General features: G+C 46.9%; 1 protein-coding gene across 2 annotated transcripts in view; it reads right to left on the reverse strand.

The window, feature by feature from the left end:
• stac (SH3 and cysteine rich domain) overlaps positions 1–25,673 on the reverse strand; it is a 53,460-nt gene that overhangs the window by 25,033 nt on the left and 2,754 nt on the right. Inside the window, exons 2-4 of one of the 2 annotated variants that reach the window (XM_076994606.1) lie at positions 19,784–20,135; positions 9,374–9,403; positions 706–806 (exon numbers count right to left, since the gene is read on the reverse strand). In XM_076994606.1, the coding sequence (XP_076850721.1) occupies positions 706–806; positions 9,374–9,403; positions 19,784–20,135 (483 nt within the window). The remainder of the gene's footprint in view (positions 1–705; positions 807–9,373; positions 9,404–19,783; positions 20,136–25,673) is intronic. The other variant, XM_076994607.1, reaches the window with a different exon arrangement.

Below are 25,673 nucleotides of genomic sequence, written 5' to 3' on the forward strand. Positions count from 1 at the left end.
TGAGTCCCACGCTAGCCACTCTTGTTACCAGCAGGGGAAAACACTGCATGTAAATCTAAAGGCAAAACTGAATGATCTCACAGAGCAGTGTTGGTGTAGTAAACTACCACAACGTATGACTTCATCTCATTCCACTAAGTAGCTCATGTTTTAAAGAAGATTACTCTGACATAACCGCATCCTTATAATTACACGTCACACTGTTAAAGAGAGTCTATCCTACTCACACAACTGCACTGTACAGTTTACTGCCAACATGCACCCCAAACGTGCACACACACACACACACACACACACACACACACACACACACACACACACACACACACACAAACACAAACAGGGCTATTTGCTAACAGGCCGATTAGCTACAGCTAATATATCAGGGAAACAGAGGAACAGCTAAAGCATGCAGTGGGAAGGGGGCGGGGGGGGGGGGGGGGGGGGGTGTGAGAGAGAGAGAGAGAGAGAGAGAGAGAGAGAGAGAGAGAGAGAGAGACTGTTAGACTGTGAGAGAGACTTAGAGGGAGACTGAGAAAGAGACTAAGACAGAGAGACTGTAAGAGACAAACTGTGAGTGAGACTGTGAGAGAGACTGAGAGAGAGACTGTGAGAGAATGTGAGAGAGAGAGACTGAGACTGCGTGCGATGAGAGAGAGAGAGAGAGAGAGAGAGACATGGAGAGAGACTGTGAGAGGGGCTTACCAGTTTTCCCATGCATCTCTGCTGTCCCACCCCGTCCAGACACTTGTGATGGATGCCCATTTTGCAGGCCTTGCACCGGAGTCCCAGTTTGGCGTTGGGGCCTGTCAATCACACAGCCACACCCACCTCACTCATCAGCAACAAACACCAATGCTGTGGATTCTGTTGATGTCTGGTGAAGGCATCTGCTAGACCCTTGCGCAAGAGTAACAGCTGAGATTCTCTCTCTCGATAGCTTTGTTCACCAAACAACTCATGAACCTCAACCTTGTGAGTTAAGCCACGGCCTTCTCTGCACTGGGGCCAGGTTTGTTTATTGTAAAGTTTAATAGTGTTAGTCAACACAAGCCTGGTTTGTAAGCTGCTCTGCTCTGACAGGTTAGGCCACAGATCTGGAATCAGCCAATCAGAGTGCAGGAGAAGGATTAACAATCTGAGCCAATCATTTTCTCCCAGGAAAAAAATGAGCACTGTGAACTGATGAAGTAGGACATGCTAACTCCTTCCTTCATGGGCTGTATGCCCAACCAGACTGGTCCCTCACACAACCCAAACAAGCAAGCAGACAGACAGACAGACAGACAGACAGACAGACAGGCAGACAGACAGGCAGACAGACAGGCAGACAGGCAGGCAGACAGGCAGACATCACCTCGGACAGCTACCCATTCAAAAGTTCAGATGGGTGTGAATTAAAATTGACCTTTTCAACTTTGGAAGCCTTTGACTAGTTCAAGAGTAAAACCGCTCAACCTCCATAAAGGTTTAACCGGTGAAACCGCCCGACCTCCATAAAGCATTAAAAAGTTCTTAATGAGGGACACACAAACTTCTCCTCCACCATTTGACTATTAAACGTCCCTTGGACACGTCCCTCCTGACATAGCAACATATCACTCTGAGTGCCTGTCAAAATGGTAGTGGAAATTAAAGCAATGCATGAACATATACCAAAGATATGCAAAGTCCAACATACAGTACACACACAGGACATTGTTGAAGTTCAGGATGTTAAAGATTCAGCCAGTGTATTTGTGTTTGGTTAGTGTAATCATGTCTTATTTGTGTTAGTTAGGAGTGTTACTCATATCCCTCCTGTTACCAACGCTGTGGCACGGTGGTCTCTGGGTGACCTGTCTCTACACACAACCTAACGCTACAATACACTAAACCAGCGTTTCTCAAAGTGAGGGGCGCATGGGTATTGCAGGTGGGGCGCAAGCAATTGGAAGAAATGATCCTTTTTAAGCCTGTCGTTTTAATGCCTGTTCGGTTTTCATAAGCCCCGGATGTTTAAAACGTTCGCCGCCGCACCCCGTCAACAAATTACGTTCGCCATCCATTCGTGGGGCGTGGAATTTCCCCTTCTTCTGAGGTGGGGAATAATAGAAAAAGTTTGAGAACCACTGCACTAAACCCAGAGCGTGCGCGCACACACACACACACACACACACGCACACACACACACACACACACACGCACACACACACACACACACACACGGATATGCTAAATTCAGAAGAAAAAGCTAAACATCTCTTTGATGTGTGCCCACTTTACTGTGAATCTTGCAGATTTCTTTGTTAGTTGCAGAAACAGAACCTGTTTTAGTCTTCATTAACCCTGTTTTAGTCTTCATTAACCCTGTTTTAGTCTTCATTAACCCTGTTTTAGTCTTCATTATCCCTGTTTTAGTCTTCATTAATCCTGTTTTAGTCTTCATTAATCCTGTTTAGTCTTCATTATCCCTGTTTTAGTCTTCATTATCCCTGTTTTAGTCTTCATTAATCCTGTTTTAGTCTTCATTAACCCTGTTTTAGTCTTCATTAACCCTGTTTTAGTCTTCATTATCCCTGTTTTAGTCTTCATTAATCCTGTTTTAGTCTTCATTAACCCTGTTTTAGTCTTCATTAATCCTGTTTAGTCTTCATTATCCCTGTTTTAGTCTTCATTATCCCTGTTTTAGTCTTCATTATCCCTGTTTTAGTCTTCATTAATCTTTTGTTTTATTCTCCATTAACCAACTGTTTTAGTCTTCATTAACTCCGTTAAGTCTTCATTAACCCTGTTTTAGTCTTCATTAACCCTCTTAAGTCTACATTAACCATTTAAGTCTTCCTTAACCCTGTTTTAGACTTCATTAATCCACTGTTTTAGTCTTCATTAACCCATTGTTTTATTCTCCATTAACTAACCTGTTTTAGTCTTCATTAACTCCGTTAAGTCTTCATTAACCCTGTTTTAGTCTTCATTAACCCTCTTAAGTCTACATTAACCCTGTTTTAGCAGCATTAGCCCACTTAATGAATGATCATCCCTATGAAATTTGTCTCTTGTTTGACATTTATATTATAATTTATATTTATGTTATTATTAGCTTGCATCTTGTAGAGAATTACTGCCAACACACTACCAGTCCAAACACACCCCCTCTACCTTTATATTTACTACATTTTAGAACAAAATGAAAATGAATGAAAATGGAAATAAAAATATTACATTTTTAGTTTCTTCAAAGAAGCCCTATTCGATGATAGCTTTTCACACTCTGTGTTCTCATCACCAGCGTCCTGAGGTACCACCTATGATGTTTCTGCATCAGCCTGAAGAAATTCTCATATGTGCTGAACAGTACACTGAAGTAAAAACCATTTAGTGCAGAGGCATTTCACATTCATTTTAAATTTTATCTTTTTTTATAAGCTATAAATGTTTACTGTGCATTTGTCTTAGACATTGGATTCAAATACATTTAAGACTATGAAGCGCCTTCATTCAATCAGGTCTGTCCAAATGTTTCACTGGTTTGTATATATTGTTCATGAAATAGCTGTGAAATGTATAAATGATGCTATACTAATGAAGATATTCATCATTATTCTAAACCCATTATTATTCTAAATCCCGTGTCACATGTACGATTCATGAGCCAATCAGAAACCAACTGGCCATAAAACAGCCGGTAAATGATGTTCCCAAAAGGCGAATGATATCTAATCTGCAGTTCTGATGTTGCATCTGATTGGCTGTTTGCAACATGTAGAACAGGGGTGCTCATTACCGGTCGATCGCGAAGGAAGTGTCGGTCGATCGCGAAGGAATGTGCGTAGATCGCGTCACATAAAATAGTAGTAGATGAAGCATTTGCACTGACGGTTGTATTTTGACTGACATTCACGGTAGCCAATCTGCAATCCACTCAACGAATTACGTTCGCCACTTAACAAATTACGGTCGCCGCCACCCCGGCAGATCTTTCTGACTTGGTCATCTTATAAGTAGCTCGCAAGCTGAAAACTGTGGGCACCCCTGATGTAGAACAAGGATATGTAAGCATGGAAACAAAATGCAGACAAACAGATCCAGTCTGGCTGGACGTGTGAGCGCCACACACGTTCGATTACAGGCCCATTAAAGGGTTAACAGGTGTGTCTTCATCGAGCCTAAAGGCACCAGGTGATTACACTGACCTTCATCTACTTCCTGTCTGTGATTAACGGTGTCCCCTCACTATTCCCAGAGACAAAGATTATCCTCGGCATCCTCTTCAAGGAAACACCCCATAGCCACATATGATGTCTTGCGTCTTGTTGTCTGGTGTTGCCACGAGTATGTTAGAATGATACTTACCACACAACTTACCACACAACAAAGCCACTTTACTTTTTGTAAAGCAGTTTGTCTGATAGGAGGTCTGAGCTGTTTGAGTTCATGTGATCTGGGATCTGAGCTGTTTGAGTTAGATCTTGAGTTGCTTTAGTGATTGTGCTGACATCATGCTGTGTTTGGTGAGAGTACGTTCTGGTGGGATGAATGACATAAATACAGGTGACTGTGTACACACTCTTTGTCCTGGTTAGTCAGATCAGCGTTCCTGGATGAAGTGTTCAAGCTGTTTGGTCAGCTCTCCTCTTGACTGGGGGAGTGCCAAGCAGACAGAAAACAACATGACAGTGAAGACAAAGGCCACCTGGAAATTACACGCCTGACGGTCTGACACACACACACACACACACACACACACACACACACACACACACACACACACACACACACACACACACACACACACACACACACAGACACAGACACACACAAATACGTTGTTAAGGAAACAATCACGTTTCCTTAAATGAAATTAAGAAATGCTCTTTAATTTCTCCTTTCAGCAGCTTTGTGGTAGAATGAACTGTTGTCATGGTGACCGGTGTCGGCCAGAGGAGGATGGGTTCCCCCCCTGAGTCTTGGTTCCTCTCAAGGTTTCTTCCTCATGCAAAAAACTAGGGAGTTTTTCCTTGCCACTGTCGCCTTTGGCTTGCTCGCTGGGGGCTAGGACTCGGCACTTGTAAAGCTGCTTTGTGACAACAACTGTTGTAAAAAGCGCTATATAAATAAAATTTGATTGATTGATTGATTGACTGTTGTCACACTGTCTCTGTGTGTGTATGTGTGTGCTCTGAAAAACACCAGTGTATGTCAGCAGATATGTCTTCTATCAAAACAAGATTTCTATTCAGCAACCTTTCGCCTTACTGAATGAAACCAGTTCCTGTATTTCTCAGGGGCCCCTACAGCAGCACAGTAACTCCTGTAGTCTCAGGGGCCCCTACAACAGCACAGTAACTCCTGTAGTCTCAGGGGCCCCTTCAACAGCACAGTAACTCCTGTAGTCTCAGGGGCCCCTACAACAGCACAGTATCTCCTGTAGTCTCAGGGGCCCCTACAACAGCACAGTAACTCCTGTAGTCTCAGGGGCCCCTACAACAGCACAGTAACTCCTGTAGTCTCAGGGGCCCCTACAACAGCACAGTAACTCCTGTAGTCTCAGGGGCCCCTTCAACAGCACAGTAACTCCTGTAGTCTCAGGGGCCCCTACAACAGCACAGTAACTCCTGTAGTCTCAGGGGCCCCTACAACAGCACAGTAACTCCTGTAGTCTCAGGGGCCCCTACAACAGCACAGTAACTCCTGTAGTCTCAGGGGCCCCTACAACAGCACAGTATCTCCTGTAGTCTCAGGGGCCCCTACAACAGCACAGTATCTCCTGTAGTCTCAGGGGCCCCTACAACAGCAGGGCCGGCCCTTCCATTAGACGATATAGGCAAATGCTAGGGGCGCCGGCTGTCCAGGGGGGCGCTCACGTGAATGCGGTTATTTTTTTATTTATTTATTTTTTTTAACAAATGAACAATTAATAAATGTGAAAACAAGCAAAGTCCACATAATCATAATTTCATTGTTTATTAATATTAGTCAAATTAATAATTCTTATAATAACAACACACAACACCTATCACCCGCGCGCCAACCCGCCCTCCCCCACGCACTCTGCGCACCTCGTTACTGTTTCTCTGTACACCACAGAGTGAGTGACATCTCCCTGTAAAGACCTCAAAAAGGCAGAAGTCCTCTGGTGCCCAGGGTAGAAAAATGAGAAACGTGGAGGAGGAAAGGCGGCAGGTAATATAATAAACAGGTAATATAATGGTAATATGTGGTGAATTAACACTATATCATTGGTGAACCGTCAGGGACTTCAACGCCTTCTCTGAAGGTTAATTGATCTTAAAAAGGATGCTTTATCTATTATATGTAATATATGTTAATAACGCTTCACCAATAATTTGTATTTTTCCTATAAATTGGCTTTCAAATCCACTTTCGTACTTGTGCTTGAAAAAAACCTCAGCGGTGAAATAAAAAATCAACCAATCAGAATATTTCACACCGTTGTTTCTAGGTAAAAGAGAGAAAGGCATTTTACATTGAGAGCTTTTATTATAGATTGGCAGTTTTATCAACCAATCATATTATCGAATTAGAATCGTGGGGGCGTGCTCCAATGGTCTCTCATTTTTATTTGAAACAAATCCAAAATGTTGCCAATCTGTAGCTGTTGTGTTTTTCTTTGAAACCAGCTCGCTTGACTCACAACTAACACTCAATCGTCATTGTGGCTTTTTCCCCTCTGTATGATCTTAGTGAAAACCGCCACTGTCATCATACTGCCCAATCCTAGTAGGTGCTATGATTAGCTTAGCTTAAAATAAATATATATATTAAAACACACATATGCTCCTCTGTTCATTGCGGATGCACTTTTGAAATAATAATGTTGCAGTAGGCAAATTGCCCTGATTTGCACTGGTGGTAGTTGTTGTTTTTAATTTATTTTTTTTATTTATTATTAATATTTAAAAGTTGTTCTCTGCACTACGTTATGTAAAATAGTTTTAAAATATTTTTTGTGCAACACCTTTATATTTATTGCTTGTTATACAGTAATATTTAAGTCATTTGCTTTTTATTTGTTTCTTTAATAGTGACACAATCAACACAATGATTGATGATACAGGGGGCGCCAACCAAAATCTCGCCTAGGGCACCACATTGGTCAGGGCCGGCTCTGTACAACAGCACAGTGACTCCTGTAGTCTCAGGGGCCCCTTCAACAGCACAGTGACTCCTGTAGTCTCAGGGGCCCCTACAACAGCACAGTGACTCCTGTAGTCTCAGGGGCCCCTACAACAGCACAGTAACTCCTTTAGTCTCAGGGGCCCCTACAACAGCCCAGTAACACCTGTAGTCTCAGGGGCCCCTTCAACAGCACAGTAACACCTGTAGTCTCAGGGGCCCCTACAACAGCACAGTAACACCTGTAGTCTCAGGGGCCCCTACAACAGCACAGTAACTCCTTTAGTCTCAGGGGCCCCTACAACAGCACAGTAACACCTGTAGTCTCAGGGGCCCCTACAACAGCCCAGTGACTCCTGTAGTCTCAGGGGCCCCTTCAACAGCACAGTGACTCCTGTAGTCTCAGGGGCCCCTACAACAGCACAGTAACTCCTTTAGTCTCAGGGGCCCCTACAACAGCCCAGTAACACCTGTAGTCTCAGGGGCCCCTTCAACAGCACAGTAACACCTGTAGTCTCAGGGGCCCCTACAACAGCACAGTAACACCTGTAGTCTCAGGGGCCCCTACAACAGCACAGTAACTCCTTTAGTCTCAGAGGCCCCTACAACAGCCCAGTAACACCTGTAGTCTCAGGGGCCCCTACAACAGCCAAGTAACACCTGTAGTCTCAGGGGCCCCTTCAACAGCACAGTAACACCTGTAGTCTCAGGGGCCCCTACAACAGCCCAGTAACACCTGTAGTCTCAGGGGCCCCTTCAACAGCACAGTAACACCTGTAGTCTCAGGGGCCCCTACAACAGCACAGTAACACCTGTAGTCTCAGGGGCCCCTCCAACAGCACAGTAACTCCTGTAGTCTCAGGGGCCCCTACAAGAGCACAGTAACTCCTGTAGTCTCAGGGGCTCCTTCAACAGCACAGTAACTCCTGTAGTCTCAGGGGCCCCTACAACAGCACAGTAACTCCTGTAGTCTCAGGGGCCCCTACAACAGCACAGTAACTCCTGTAGTCTCAGGGGCCCCTTCAACAGCACAGTAACACCTGTAGTCTCAGGGGGCCCTACAACAGCACAGTAACTCCTGTAGTCTCAGGGGCCCCTACAACAGCACAGTGACTCCTGTAGTCTCAGGGGCTCCTACAGCAGCACAGTAACTCTACAGGAGCTTTCGGCTTCCATCCATTAGCAGTGTAGCACACTGAAGCGGCTAAGAGGCCTCATAAAAGACCAGAATCCATGTGACCAAACACCCAGATTGGCTGGTAGGCAACTTAGATTAAAAAAAGGAGAGAGGAATAGTTGCATAACACCCACATAATGACAGCACACACACACACACACACACACAAACGCGCGTGCAAATACACACACGCGCATATACACGCGCGTGCACAAACACACACACACACACACACACACACACACACACACACACACACACACACACACACACACACACACACACACACACACACTGCCTGGGGTACTGCTGGGACTGAACTGTCTGCTTTGTTTCAACTCACTACCTTGGATGGACTCATATCTTCGGGGTAAAACTGAACCTGGTTTTGTGACGCTTCACTACTTCACTTCGTGATTGTTCAGTTTAGACTTCAGCACATCTCCAACCAGCCCTCCTGACTCCACACGAACAGCTCACCAGCAGAACAGTCCCAAACCTGCTGTCCAATCTGTCCACATTGACCAGAACTCACAGGCTCGTAGGAATGAAAGTGGCAAAACTTCAAACATTTACAGAGACCCCAACCTCCTAAAACAAACCTGCGTAAATACTTATCTGACACTTCCATCAAAACTGCATTTTAACATACGAGACGCACACACGATGAAGCAGCCTGTAATCACACGACTGCACAGACATGTCCACTGAGACGCAGGTAGCACGAACAAACACTCCGAACAAACACTCCTAACAAACACTCCTAACAAACACTCCTAACAAACACTCCTAACACCAGATCCAGAAAGGTTCTATTTTCTTATGAGGTGAAAAACAGAACTTAGTGGATCCTACGAGAATGACACTGGTCTGAAAAATGCTGGAGGGGTTTGTTCTTCCAACGCATCCAGAGTTTGAAGAACGCGTCTCCCTCAAAAGATTTTTCCCACCTGGATATGAGACGGAACTAGCCATCACACACACAGCAACGGTTACCGTGGACGGAACCTCGACACGGTTTCTCCATCAGCATGATGACGACGGTGGAGAATACGTCAGGAAACAAAACACACTTACCGAAAACTTTCCCTGCTCCACCTTGGCAAGCTAAAAAAAAATTACAAAGAAAAATAGTAAACCGTCTAGTGATCGCAAATCCCATGATGTGTTTCATCTGCAAAGGCTTCATAAGTATGCCATGATAATATCATATATCATCGAATTCTGATTAAAATAATTAAACAGGTTTGAGCTGCTGTGCTATTAGCTTTCCTCACACATGACAGGCTGAAGCACTGTGTGGTCCAGACTCACAGTGGTCCTGGGAACTTACAGTGTGGTCAGTCAGGTTATTACCAATGAATCTATTAACCCGAACCCTAGATTCATTGGTAATGACATGGTGGTAACCATGACCATGAGAGTAGGAAGCTGAGCAGGGTGAGTGTGAGGAGCAGGGCCCGGGCCCTCGGGCCAGAGCTGCAGGTCAGACGTGGGCCATGTGCTGCTGTGTCTGTGTGGCCCGGGGGCCGTCAGCACGTACTGGACGCTGCAGGCTGCTCCTCCCCAGGTGCCTCTGGAGCCGCAGGAGTCCAGCTCACTGCCGGACTAGATAAGGATAATCTTGACATTTACCTGAGCGAGCGCTTCACCTGTGGTGTGTGTGCACATGGGCTCAGAGGAGTGTGTGGACTGCACTACTGCAGGGTTCTCAGACAGGGCAGCTGCACTAATCTCCAGTGACACTTGTCACATCCTGTTGACAGATTGCGTATTTCTCTCTCTCTCTCTCTCTCTCTCTCTCTCTCTCTCTCTCTCTCTCTCTCTCTCTCTCACACACACACACACACACACACACACACACACACACATATATGCAAGTGCACACATGCACACAAAGGTGGATTAATCAGACACTCTGACACATAAAACAAAGCCCCCCAAATCCACATGTGCAGGTCATCTCAGGATGCAGGTAAACACACACACACACACACACGCGCACACACACACATGCGCACACACACACATGCGCACACACACACACACACACACACACACACACACACACACACACACACACACACACACACACACACACACACACACACACACACACACACACACAAACCTGTCCAGTAGCAATACAGCTGGCTGCATGCACACAAAGCCAGGTAGAGATATCTCACCTTTCCCTTTAACACTGAAGACCACTCATAAAGCAGTGAGTGGTCTGAGAAACATCATATCACCATCATAAAAGCTCATTCATCCAGCCCTGCACACACCAGCACAGGCAGTGATTCAGGGACAAACCATCACACTTACTCTTCCCTCCTTTAATCTCCTTCATCTCCCCATGTTTCTATCTTTCATTTACTCTGTTTATTCCTGCTTCCCACCCTCTCTCTCCTGTCCAAACGCTTCTTTCCAGCGGTTTCCTGCCACTTGGGTCAGAATCGGCGCCTACAATCCCTCTCAGCACTTCAAAGGAGCTTTTCCGTCACAGATCCGATGTGTCTGTTTGATCTCTGTAGTTACAAGACTATTTGTGTGTGCCCTAGGAATGGGGTTAGTGATGGTGGTTTTGTGTGTGTGTGTGTGTGTGTGTGCGTGTGTGTGTTGCACCATAACCTTTAGTGATTAAGGTCATACAAGTGATGCCAAGCACAGACTAATTTCCTGGAGTGGAGATCTAAGTGACTGAACACCCAGAACGCTGCTCCTTGGACTGAGAAACAGATTATTATTGATCCACATCAGCTCTCTGCTCTCCTCGGGACCGTCGCGCACAACAGCACAAAGCCAGCAGACCAGAGTAAATGATGAAAAATTGAACAGGCTGTGATTCGTGTTTCTTCCATTACATGTGGAAGTGCACTGCGCTGGAATTAGATGATGGGACATAATGCTTTTATAGTTGTTATAGACTGAAACAAATTACTAAACTCCTCTCAGCCAAGACAGAAAGATTTAAAAAAGTAAAAACTATCAAAATGTAATCCAGTGATGAGATTATGAACAAATCCTTGATTTGGTTTCATCCACCTTTTCAGTTCTTCTTTTGTACACCCTTTAACTCTTCGTCTATTGTTTTTATTCTCTTCTTCCACCTCTGAATTTACCCCTCTTTCTCTTTCTCTTGCTCTCTCCATCCCTTCCTCCCTCTCTCTCTGTATCTGACCAATTTATTTTGTCCTTCTCTCTCTTGAGTGGGTCATAGTGACTTCTGACTTTTCTAGACTCTAGGAAGTGATTATTGCTTCCGACATCACTTCCTGTCCCCTTGGTAGGCTCGATATGATCTTAAACTCATCACAGCAAATCAATAAAAGTCACAGTAAAAGTCCCAGTAAAAGGACACACACACACACACACACACACACACACACTCACACACACACACACACCACCTCCTTAGAACACTCTACACTAAATCTTGCACTAAAGAAGTTTCAAAAGAAACTTTTGAGGGAAAAAAAGTACGTGTCTAGATGTCTTACTGTTCACATAGACATTCCTTTGGGTTTGCTCACTGTTCCTGACTATATTTCTTACTTCTTAAATCACAGAAATGACAGGCAGAGGTGTGTTCAGGAGAGCTGTGAGATGTATGTTCAGGAGAGCTGTAAGATGCTACATACAGACCCAGACTGCCAAATCTCGCCATGTTTAATCTCAGTTTAGGGTGCAAGTGTAAATGGTGCAGTCTCAAATTTTAAATCATATGCGCTAAGATAGAGTGGCTAACCCCTCTTGTACCCACAGTGCTGTTCACATGCTATAGTTACAGAGAGCGTGCTACAGTATGGATTAATCCTCCCCCCGGGATAGTCCAGAGGGCAGGACGGGTAAACAACTCTCTGAATCCCAGTCTGGGCTTTAGCTGTGCTAAAAAAACATAATCCCACGCCATCACACACTTCCATTAACAAGGTAGCAACCATATTTCTGAATGTAAATGTGTTCCATAACATGCTTACGTTAATGAACGTGTTCCATCACATGCTTTCATTAATGAACGTGTTTCATCACATGCTCTCGTTAATGAACGTGTTCCATCACAGGCTCTCGTTAATGAACTGTTCCATCACAGGCTTTCATTAATGAACGTGTTTCATCACATGCTCTCGTTAATGAACGTGTTCCATCACAGGCTCCCGTTAATTAACGTGTTCCATCACAGGCTCTCGTTAATGAACTGTTCCATCACATGCTCTCGTTAATGAACTGTTCCATCACAGGTTCTCGTTAATGAACGTGTTCCATCACAGGCTCTCGTTAATGAACTGTTCCATCACATGCTCTCGTTAATGAACTGTTCCATCACAGGTTCTCGTTAATGAACGTGTTCCATCACAGGCTCTCGTTAATTAACTGTTCCATCACAGGCTCTCATTAATGAATGTTTTCCATCACAGGCTCTCGTTAATTAACGTGTTCCATCACAGGTTCACGTTAATTAACTGTTCCATCACAGGTTCTCGTTAATGAACGTGTTCCATCACAGGCTCTAGTTAATTAACTGTTCCATCACAGGTTCGCGTTAATTAATGTGTTCCATCACAGGTTCTTGTTAATGAACGTGTTCCATCACAGGCTCTTGTGTGCAGTGACTGGACATCAAGCAGTCACAGGATAAAACTGATTACGTTCGTCACCTCCTCCAGGTTAAAATCTCACTCTAAGCGAATGTCAAAAGTTGGCAACCCTGGTAATGTACAGGGCTGACGTATGTAGTGTGTAGGGGACAGGGCAGAGGTATGGAGTGTGTAGGGGACAGGGCTGAGGTATGGAGTGTGTAGGGGACAGGGTTGAGGTATGGAGTGTGTAGGGGACAGGGCTGAGGTATGGAGTGTGTAGGGGACAGGGTTGAGGTATGGAGTGTGTAGGGGACAGGGCTGAGGTATGGAGTGTGTAGGCTCAGAGAAAGGAAGCTGTATAAATACACTGTAGTCTTTGTCTTGAATGAGCAGTGACCCATAATCTTACTTTAGTTATGACCTGACCTCTGTCTGCCTTCCAATGGTCTCTCCTTTGTCTTGATCCACACGCAACACCCCCCCCCCCCCGTCTCCCCACACCCTCCCAAACACCCCCCCGTTTCCCCACCACCTCTCCTGTGTGTCCCCACCCCCTCTCTTTCCCCACCCCCTCTCCTCCGTGTCTCCACCCCTCTCCTCCGTGTCTCCACCCCTCTCCTCTGTGTCCCCACCCCCTCTCCTCTCTTTCCCCACCCCCTCTCCTGTGTGTCCCCACCCCCTCGCCTCCGTGTCCCCACCCCCTCTCCTCCGTGTCTCCACCCCCTCTCCTCCGTGTCTCCACCCCCTCTCCTCCGTGTCTCCACCCCCTCTCCTCCGTGTCTCCACCCCCTCTCCTCCGTGTCCCCACCCCCTCTCCTCCGTGTCTCCACCCCCTCTCCTCCGTGTCTCCACCCCCTCTCCTCCGTGTCTCCACCCCCTCTCCTCCGTGTCTCCACCCCCTCTCCTCCGTGTCTCCACCCCCTCTCCTCCGTGTCTCCACCCCCTCTCCTCCGTGTCTCCACCCCCTCTACTCTGCTGCTGACAGGTGGACATCTGGACTGGTCCTGTGCTCCACACCCTGCTGATCTAATTAATGGATCTGCCTCATCCCCTCTCATTTGGCTTAGCCCCAAAACACACACACACACACACACACACACACACACACACACACACACACACACAAACACACACACACACACGTACACACACACACACACACACACACACACACACACACACACACTAGTTTTGGGCAATATGAACTAAAATTAATATCATGATTGATCATTTTACCTTTAATATTACAGTTAATGAATGGGTAATAGTTCACTGACGTGTTCAGCTATTAACACTGGAATATTTCACTAATGAAAGAGGTCATATTGATGACACAAGTTGCTTCCCTGTTGCTGACTGGACATGGAGGAGTGACGAATTATACATTAGCATGTGAACAGTGGGCAAAGTATTAACTATATATATATAAACTATAAACTAAAAACCAAAATAACCAACATGGTCAAAATTATATTGTTTAAGAGGTTATGAATGTTGGTTTGGATGTATTTCCGAGCCTGACGACAACTCTCAAACTGCGTAGTGAGCCATGCACACCAGAGGATGTCTGCATGAGAGTGAGACATTAGAGAGCATCTGCATGAGAGTGAGACGTTATAGAGCATCTGCATGGGAGTGAGACGTTAGAGAGCATCTGCATGGGAATGAGACGTTAGAGAGCGTCTGCATGGGAGTGAGACGTTAGAGAGTGTCTGTATGAGAGTGAGACACTAGAGAGCATCTGCATGAGAGTGAGACACTAGAGAGCATCTGCATGAGAGTGAGACATTAGAGAGCATCTGCATGGGAGTGAAACGTTAGAGAGCGTCTGCATGGGAGTGAGACATTAGAGAGCATCTGCATGAGAGTGAGACATTAGAGAGCATCTGCATGGGAGTGAGACGTTAGAGAGCATCTGCATGGGAGTGAGACATTAGAGAGCATCTGCATGAGAGTGAGACACTAGAGAGCATCTGCATGGGAGTGAGACGTTAGAGAGTGTCTGCATGAGTCTGAGACGTCAGAGAACGTCTGAATGGTGGGGGTCCACAGAAATTGGCCAAGAATCCACGTTTTTATTGACGCATTTAATTCACTCACTGTGACAGCACATCTGCTAAGCCTCTTGGTGGGTTTTGCCCATGTGATCTCCATTCTTAAACGCTATTCGCCCACGAGCAAAGAGTCAGCAAACAAAGTGAGCAGGAGGCATCACAGAGTCTGGAGAAGGACCTGCCTCCCTAAACCTGCCTCTCTAAACCTGCCTCCCTAAACCTGCTACCCTAAACCTGCCTCTCTAAACCTGCCTCTCTAAACCTGCCTCTCTAAACCTGCTACCCTCTACCTGCCTCTCTAAACCTGCCTCTCTAGACCTGCCTCCCTAAACCTGCCTCTCTAATCCTGCCTCCCTAGACCTGCCTCCCTAAACCTGCCTCCCTAGACCTGCCTCCCTAAACCTGCTACCCTAAATCTGCCTCTCTAAACCTGCCTCTCTAGACCTGCCTCCCTAAACCTGCCTCTCTAAACCTGCCTCCCTAAACCTGCCTCCCTAGACCTGCCTCCCTAAACCTGCCTCCCTAAACCTGCCTCTCTAAACCTGCCTCCCTCGACCTCCCTCCCTAAACATGCCTCCATCAACCTGCCTCCCTAGACCTGCCTCCCTAGACCTGCCTCCCTAGACCTGCCTCCCTAAACCTGCCTCCCTAAACCTGCCTCCCTCCCTAAACCTGCCTCCATCAACCTCCCTCCCTCTACCTGCCTCCCTAAACCTGCCTCCCTCGTCTCCTTCTAGGTGGAAGTTTCCCACTAACAATGCAAAATAGAGTATGATCCTGGGATCAAAAGTGAAGATAACTACAGTATAATAAGATAATTAAGATAACTACATTAGGGGTGACCTGCAATAGTCGCTGATTCGACTATAGTCGACTATACCCCCTAGTGGACTATGAACGTCATAGTCGAATGTACCATTCTAACTGCATGGAGGTGCCCAAGGATGCTGCTAAGCATTAGTTGTTACATGAAATGTCTTTGTTTTCATTATATATAGCCTTTTGTCAAATAAAATCATCCTAATTTCTGTTAATAAATATTTTAAATGATGTGTGCGCATTAACAATAGGCATCTTCCTTACTACACATTAATAAATCACACCCTGCACAATCCAAATGAGCGGAGCTGAACACGCTACACAATAGTCAGCATCTGCTTCAAAAACTTCAAAAGTGTGGGAGTATTTTGAAAAAGATAAAGATGAATCAAACAAAGTAAAGTGCAAGTTATGTCATCAACGTCTTTCATTTCGGACAACAACAACCAACATGGCATACCATTTAAAACGTGTAAGGCGGAAAAAAAACCAGTTCAGCCGTTTGTCGTTTCAGTCATGTCGTCTCGTCGCGGTCCGTCTCGGCAAGTAGGCCTATAAACATTTTTTGTTGTTGTTTGCTTTTTAAACCCCGTTACTTGAACCTTTACTTGCACAGTGCCTGTCTGACAGTTCGATATACGCACTGCGCACTGACGGTGACTTTTTTTTTGTTAATGTTCTCTAACGTTTCATTAAAAAATAAATAATAAATAAAAGCTGAATAAAGCAAACCTGCCATGTTTATTCATTTATCTGAGTGTTTTAGGTGTTTACTTTGAAGTGGAAAAAAGTCCTGAATGAGAACGGGATCCCGTTTAAGGTGCTCTAGATAAAAATAAAACCCGATTCGACTATTAGTCGACTAAATGGAAAATCTGACGAATCAGATTCGACTATGCTGAATGTCGACCTTATTTGAATACAGCTCTAAACTACAGTATAAGATAATTAAGACAACTACAGTATAATAATAAGATCATTAAGATATCTACAGCGTGCTCAAACTGCAGTGGGTGAACACAAAACCTTCTGGGTTTCCCAGCAGAAGGTCATGTAGTGGATCCTGTTAGCTATTGGGTTGGATGTACAGGGTTTCTGAACCAAGAACCACCCCAGTCCCTTCAGTCGGGTAACCTCACACTCTCCGCCCAGTACAGGCCGAAGCACAGAGATGGGAACCTCGGTCTGTCAGTGTTAGTGCAGTGGTTGGTGCTGTTGACAGAGGTTCCAAAAGTGCCCAGACAAGGACCAGACAGTGAGCTGTTGACCTCCGAGTATTTTCCTTCCACCTATTTGGTGACACAGCCCCACTGGCACAGCACAGACTTCCAGGCTTTTAAAAATACATTTGGCAGCAAACATGGCAATACGAATCATCACCCCCTCAAAAAAAACACCACCCACACAAAACCACAAGAATTTAGCAATTTCCACATATAACTCGCTAATGCTAATGGAACAGATGGTTTTTGAGACCCTGCTTGTTCCGTCAGCAGGGCGGCGCACTTTTGTAACTGGCTCGGTTCCCAGCCCTGGCACGTGGAAGTGGGACATGGCGAGAGATGACCACGACACAGCATGGCTCACTGGACCCTTTACGCATGTTACCCACAAACCCCTAGGTTACGGGACTGTCCCGAATCCCCACGGCTGTCCCGAGGTCTTCTCTGCTCACTCTGCACCAAACGGAACTCACTTCACCAGACGGATCCTGAAGACCACAGGCGAAACATATGCTGTGTGTTGGCTACGGTCTGGAACGTCATAAGCAAGGCGCACAACACTAACTGCAAGGGGGCAGTTATTTGATCAGTTCTGCCTTTCAACACTGTAAATCCGTACCAAGATCACAACACTTAACGAAGGTTCAGACTACCTTAACAAACAAGATCAAGGAGCTGAGCTGAACTGAAGATGCACGCTGAGCACAGTGCCCCCGGTGGCCACATCATGCTACTGTTTTTAACATGTAGACTGACTGCTGCCAAAACTTCCAGCCCCAAAGTTCTTCCCCACTATGGAAATGAACAAAGCTGCACCTGAGATGCACGTGAGATACACGTGAGATACACATGCTCTTTGTGGCACGTGTGCTAGAGTCCTGACGTTAGGCTCACCAGCCCTTTTCCCTGCTGTTATTTGAATTTTTTTGGTACACATAAATAAATCAGTGAGGTTCATTTCTGGAGAGTCTCTGGGAAGTACGCTTCTTTAGCCCCACAGAAATAAAAGACAGAATCTCTCAGACTGCAAAGACCATAATGTCTCCTGTCAGGGCGCTTTCTACATGACATGCTTTGAGCTTTGACTACACCATAAATAGAACAGAACAGAATAAACCATATACACTACACAGTTCTTTGAATCCAGAAGAGAGGAAATCACATATGCCATGTCTTCTCGGGATGTAGAACAGAATAGAAGAAACCATATATGCTGTGTATTTTCTGTGTTAAGATGGCTAAGTCTCATAGGTTGGCTGAAATGTTATCTGCATGGAACAGAGTTATAACAAGCTAAATCCGCACAGCCTGTAGACTCCATATGTACTGAACACAGATGCCACTGAGAACTGACAGTGCTTCAAAAAACATTTAAATATCAGGCATGCTTGTGGGCACCCTGGAGCCTCACAACACACCAAATATGTGTGTCAGGCATTCAGTCGGATGATGTAGTAGTTCTGCTGATGCACCACGTGGTTCGAGCGGTATGTGAACATAACCGGTATCGGGTCAAGCTGTTCCCACTGTAGAACAGTCCTCAGTGCCCTGACGCAGTTGAGAGTGCCTCGCCTCAGAACCCAAGCTCCCAGTTTACAGTATCCCAGATCATCTCCTCACATCAGGAGTAAATGGGGATCATTAGTGGAGTACTCTCAGACTGTCATGTTAGGCTCCCGCGATATTAATCTTCAGCAAGGCACATGCTTTCTACATTACTGTATGGAGACTTCCAGGAATACAACCTGCTTCTGTTCTCCTTGTCCAGGCTAAGAGCTACATAATGTACAACCCACAGAACGACTCCCAGTCAGACATACCACACACAGAGACACACCACACAGAGACACACCACACAGACACACCACACAGAGACATACCACACACAGAGACACACCACACAGACACACCACACAGAGACATACCACACACAGAGACACACCACACAGAGACACACCACACAGACACACCACACAGACACACCACACAGAGACACAACACACAGACACACCACACAGAGACATACCACACACAGAGACACACCACACAGACACACCAAACAGAGACATACCACACACAGAGACACACCACACAGACACACCACACAGACACACCACACAGAGACACAACACACAGACACACCACACAGAGACATACCACAGAGACACACCACACAGACACACCACACACAGAGACATACCACACAGAGACACACCAAACACAGAGACATACCACACACAGACATACCACACACAGAGACACACCACACAGAGACACACCAAACACAGAGACATACCACACACAGACATACCACACACAGACATACCACACACAGACACACCACACAGAGACACACCAAACACAGAGACATACCACACACAGAGACACACCACACACAGAGACATACCACACATAGAGACATACCACACACAGAGACACACCAAACACAGAGACACACCACACACAGACACACCACACACAGAGACATACCACACAGAGACACACCAAACACAGAGACATACCACACACAGACATACCACACAGAGACATACCACACACAGAGACACACCACACACAGAGACATACCACACATAGAGACACACCACACACACACATACCACACACAGAGACACACCACACACAGAACGACTCCTAGTCAGAGCCAGACAGACCAATCCCCCCAGCGTTTAATTAGCGCCTTCAAAATACGTGTGTTTTGAACATCCACGAGTCCTCTATATATTCTTCACGTTAGCCGTGTGTCTGACGCACGTGAGGGACGTGTGAGAAACCGCCGCCTGATCTTACCTACGATCATGTGGTTGCAGACGTCGCAGAAGTGCGGCTTCTTAAAGGTGTGCTCCAGGAAGGTGTGGGCCGTGGGGTCGGCAGGCCGGGGGGCCCGCGAGGGCGAGCAGATGGTCAGCGGGACCCCGCCGCACGGTACCGGTGGGGGTGGGGGAGGGGGCGGTGCAGCGGCACAGGGCGGGGCCGTCAGGGACACGCCCACAGCACTCAGATGGCCCGTGCTCCCGCTCACCTCGGAGAGGAGCTCAGCGCGGAGCTTGGCATCGGAGTTGGGACGCTGGAAGAAGTTGTCTGCACTCTTGCTGCGGAGACTCTTGGTCTTGAAGGACAGAGATCGCTTCAGCTTCTGTAGCTGTGCAGAGAGAACGAGAGAGAGAGACAGAGAGCAGGGAGAGAGACAGAGAGAATGAGAGGCAGAGACACAGTGAGACACACACACACACACAGTTTCCCCTCACAATTGCTCTGACACAATGGTCCTCATTAGATGGCACAGGGATTAACAGAACCTTTTGCTGATCGCTCACAAGCACAACACCTGTGTGAGGGGAATCGTGATCCGACCAGAGTGAAGCGGTCACAGAGGCCCACAGTGACGGCGTGATGCTGCCACGATGCTCAGAAGGTCCTGGTCCGACCACACCCACCACCACCTGCTGCTGTTTCTCCAGCGTGCCCGTCAGCGCTGGGTCGTCCTACAGAGACGCTGCTTCTCTCTGGACATTGCAAACTCCCCAAACTCCTCATCGAGACCATGAAGCCCTCACTCAGGTCTCCTTATTCTCCAATTATTTATGGACCATAAAGAGACAGAACGGGTGTAGAAACGACAGAGAGGAGGTCAACTCATCTGTCTCCTGATACGTAACCTCTTTATGCAGCGCACATTACCCAAGATATCAATCACACCGTGACACTCTGCTAAATTAGCTGGAAATACCCAGCAGGACAGTCAGTTAGCTCATTAACACACTCCACACACTCCCTACATGCCACACATTCCCCACAGCACTGCAGACCACTCCCAAGGAAAATTACAAAACCCAAAATTATGGATGAAAACAGAGCCGGGGTGGCTAATCAGGAGATTCGGGATGAATCTCCATTCCCGATGGACCGGCTCATGTCAATCTTTAGTTTGGGCCAATTGGGAGGGAAAAATAATTTTGGGCCGGATTTGGGCATGAAACTCCCGGGCTGAAAAGGGGGCCCACTCCGGCCCTGGATGAAAATATGTCTCTTTCAAACAGATCTGTCAGAGTGCTTTGAACTCGTTGATCTGATTCAAGTCTGGTTCAGTCTAGTTTAGCAGTGTGAACAGATTTTCAGTGTGTAGCTTGACTTGGACATGATCTTTGGTTTTCCCATGTTCCCCAGCCCCGCCCCCAGACCCGCCCCCTCCCCCTCCCCCACACAACCTGCACCCTGGTCCTGGGCCAAAACCCCAGTATGAAAAACCTCCTTCTTCCATTCAGAGATTGTGGAAAGTCTCCTACCTGTGGAACAGCAATGTGCGCAAAAACACGATCAGCATAGCTTACACCTTAGTGTTACCCTAACCCTAACCCTAACCCTAACCCTAACCCTAACCCTAGCTTACACCTTAGTGTTACGCTCTCCTTAATATTAAGTACTGATATTATTGAAAACATCGTTGTTTTTTGTTGTTGTTATTGTTCAGGATTAAGTACTTGTTTGTGTTTACTCGTGGTCTTTTAATGGCTGGTCTATTGCAGTTGCCCTGTGTAGCCATGTGTTCTATAAATAAGTCTGTGCCACACCGCACCACACAGAGACCTTTTTGGACCCGCCCACTCACATTACTCAGACCACCCCCATCCACCAATCAGAGTGGGCCGTGATGGCTGAGTGGCAGCACCCTTGAAAAGTCTGTTACGATGGCCTAACGATCGCGGCCCACCAGGGCATGATCGATTAATCTTCCACCCGCCACGATCACACGGGGTCAGTAGGAAACACGTCACAGTCTGAAACACCATTGGGCCGTCCACACACACACACACACACACACACACACACACACACCTCCATCTCAAACAACGGGTAGAAGTTTCTGTTAAGTTGAACATATTTACAATGTGTCCAACTTAACACATTGTAAAAGTGTTATTCATCATATTTTGAGACTTTTCTTCATCTCACCTAGAACTCGAGTGTGAGAACGACAAGTGGTTAAATCCCCTTATCAGAGCGGGACGTCAAAGGTGGGACGTCTAGCCCTTGACCTTCAGAAACAGGACGATACGATGTAGATGTAAAGACCTCAGGTCTGTGCTGTTATCTCATCTGGGAAAAGAAGTTCTTCTGGCATTATTCCCAAGCCCCTAATCGGACCAGACCGCCCCACACCTCCGTCCGCTTGGACGACACCACTGTTTGTGTTAAGCTCATTTTCCATAAACAACAGGCAGGCGTGCAGACACAAGACACACAGCCTGAACTCCAACTCAATTAAATCCTGCTGTCAGCACCGAAACACCATCTCTGTTCTGCGTTAGCCTCCAAACACCCAGCACCTGCAGCACAGCAAACCGATAACGATTACAAAACCAGGCCTTTTGGCAGAGAATTACTACTGTGTGTGTGTGTGTGTGTGTGTGTGAGAGAGAGAGAGAGAGAGAGAGAGAGAGAGGAGACATTCTTCATCCTTTTACCAGAGTTACAAAAAGAAAAAAAGAGCGGAAGAAACTGTGGAAAGTCATCTAGGGTTAAAGGTTAGGGCATCTAGGGTTAGGGCATCTACGGTTAGGGCATCTAGGGTTAGGGTTAGGTTAGGTCATCTAGGGTTAGGGCATCTAGGGTTAGGGCATCTAGGGTTAGGGCATCTAGGATTAGGGCATCTAGGGTTAGGGTATCTAGGGTTAGGGCATCTAGGGTTAGGGCATCTAGGGTTAGGGTTAGGTTAGGTCATCTAGGGTTAGGGCATCTAGGGTTAGGGCATCTAGGATTAGGGCATCTAGGGTTAGGGCATCTAGGGTTAGGGTTAGGTTAGGTCATCTAGGGTTAGGGTATCTAGGGTTAGGGCATCTAGGGTTAGGTCATCTAGGGTTAGGGCATCTAGGGTTAGGTCATCTAGCACGGTGCTAAAATCTGGATGCAAAAGGTGCCACTTTCCCAAATAACATGCAAACATTCCAGAGCAGGAAATACTCCAACAAGCAGGAAATACTCCAACACGCAGGAAATACTCCAACACACAGGAAATACTCTAACACACAGGAAATACTCCAACACGCAGGAAATACTCCAACAAGCAGGAAATACTCCAACAAGCAGTGTGAAGACAGCTCAGGGGTTTGGGAGAATTAGGACGCCATGCTGTTTCATGGCTGGTTCAACTAACCGACGCCAAACACTATAAAACACACATATAAAGATCAATAACAACATTCCTCAGGGGGAAGGTGCAATGCTCCGATCAACCGTTCAGATAACGATGTTGTTCCCAGATCAGTAGCACTGCCCTCATGTGTAATCACACATCAGGTCTAGATTAATCCCAACATGGGGAATAGAACTTTCTGCACTTCAGGACATTACATGGTCTCTGATCTACACCCAATGAGAGCTGGACAAACAGATAAAGACAGGGAGGGCCCTGGTAGAAGTACTGGTCACTGGTAGACAAACTGGACACTGGTAGAGGTACTGGACACTGGTAGAGGTACTGGACACTGGTAGAGGTACTGGACACTGATAGACAAACTGGACACTGGTAGAGGTACTGGTCACTGGTAGACAAACTGGACACTGGTAGAGGTACTGGACACTGGGAGAGGTACTGGACACTGGGAGAGGTACTGGACACTGGTAGAGGTACTGGACACTGGGAGAGGTACTGGACACTGGGAGAGGTACTGGACACTTGGAGAGGTACTGGACACTGGGAGAGGTACTGGACACTGGGAGAGGTACTGGACACTGGGAGAGGTACTGGGCACTGGTGGAGGTACTGGACACTGGTAGAGGTACTGGACACTGGTAGAGATACTGGACACTGGTAGAGATACTGGACACTGGTGGAGGTACTGGACACTGGTGGAGGTACTGGACACTAGTAGAGGTACTGGCACTGGTAGAGATACTGGCACTGGTAGAGATACTGGACACTGGTAGAGATACTGGCACTGGTAGAGATACTGGCACTGGTGGAGGTACTGGACACTGGTGGAGGTACTGGACACTGGTGGAGGTATTGGACACTGGTGGAGGTACTGGACACTGGTGGAGGTATTGGACACTGGTGGAGGTATTGGACACTGGTGGAGGTACTGGACACTGGTGGAGGTACTGGACACTGGGAGAGGTACTGGACACTGGTGGAGGTACTGGACACTGGTGGAGGTACTGGACACTAGTAGAGGTACTGGCACTGGTAGAGATACTGGCACTGGTAGAGATACTGGACACTGGTAGAGATACTGGCACTGGTAGAGATATTGGCACTGGTGGAGGTACTGGACACTGGTGGAGGTACTGGACACTGGTGGAGGTATTGGACACTGGTGGAGGTACTGGACACTGGTGGAGGTATTGGACACTGGTGGAGGTACTGGACACTGGGAGAGGTACTGGACACTGGTGGAGGTACTGGACACTTGGAGAGGTACTGGACACTGGTGGAGGTACTGGACACTTGGAGAGGTACTGGACACTGGGAGAGGTACTGGACACTGGGAGAGGTACTGGACACTGGTGGAGGTACTGGACACTGGTAGAGGTACTGGACACTGGTAGAGATACTGGACACTGGTGGAGGTACTGGACACTGGTGGAGGTACTGGACACTAGTAGAGGTACTGGCACTGGTAGAGATACTGGCACTGGTAGAGATACTGGACACTGGTAGAGATACTGGCACTGGTAGAGATACTGGCACTGGTGGAGGTACTGGACACTGGTGGAGGTACTGGACACTGGTGGAGGTATTGGACACTGGTGGAGGTACTGGACACTGGTGGAGGTATTGGACACTGGTGGAGGTATTGGACACTGGTGGAGGTACTGGACACTGGTGGAGGTACTGGACACTGGGAGAGGTACTGGACACTGGTGGAGGTACTGGACACTGGTGGAGGTACTGGACACTAGTAGAGGTACTGGCACTGGTAGAGATACTGGCACTGGTAGAGATACTGGACACTGGTAGAGATACTGGCACTGGTAGAGATACTGGCACTGGTGGAGGTACTGGACACTGGTAGAGGTTCGGAGGGTCGTGGGTTTGATTCTCAGACCTGAGGCCATGACTGAGGTGCCCTTGAGCAAGGCACCTAACCCCAACTGCTCCCCGGGCGCCGGGCTAGGGCTGCCCACTGCTCTGGGCACGTGTGATCCACAGCCCCCTAGTAATCACTAGTGTGTGTGTGTGTGTGTGTGTTCTAACTGCACAGATGGGTGAGATATGCCAAGATATATTCCACTCTATACAATGCTATTAACATAAGGATTTACTTTCATAGTTTTGGGAGACATTTTAATTATGTAAAAGATGGGAATTAAATACCAGAATTCACAGCTTGTGTCTGTGTCTGTGTGTGTGTGTCTGTGTGTGTGTGTGTCTGTGTGTGTGTGTGAGAGAGAGAGAGAGAGAGAGAGAGTGTGTGTGTATGTGTGTGTGTGTGTGTGTTGAGCCAGCATCTTTAGAGGTTAACAGATAGTCATGATCCTGAAGAGTTTTTCCATTGCCTTGCCTGAGGACACTCACTGGAGAATCTACACACAGCCACGGCCTCCCTTAAATCAGAGTAAAGCACAGCGGGCTAATATCATCAACCAAGTGGCTGCATACAGGGAAAAGACGCGATTCATCAACAATGTGAACAGAATAATCTGCACATGAACACGTTTATGAAAGACTACTGACGAG

The sequence above is a fragment of the Brachyhypopomus gauderio genome, unplaced genomic scaffold (assembly GCF_052324685.1).
Source record: "Brachyhypopomus gauderio isolate BG-103 unplaced genomic scaffold, BGAUD_0.2 sc151, whole genome shotgun sequence".
NCBI lineage: Eukaryota > Metazoa > Chordata > Actinopteri > Gymnotiformes > Hypopomidae > Brachyhypopomus > Brachyhypopomus gauderio.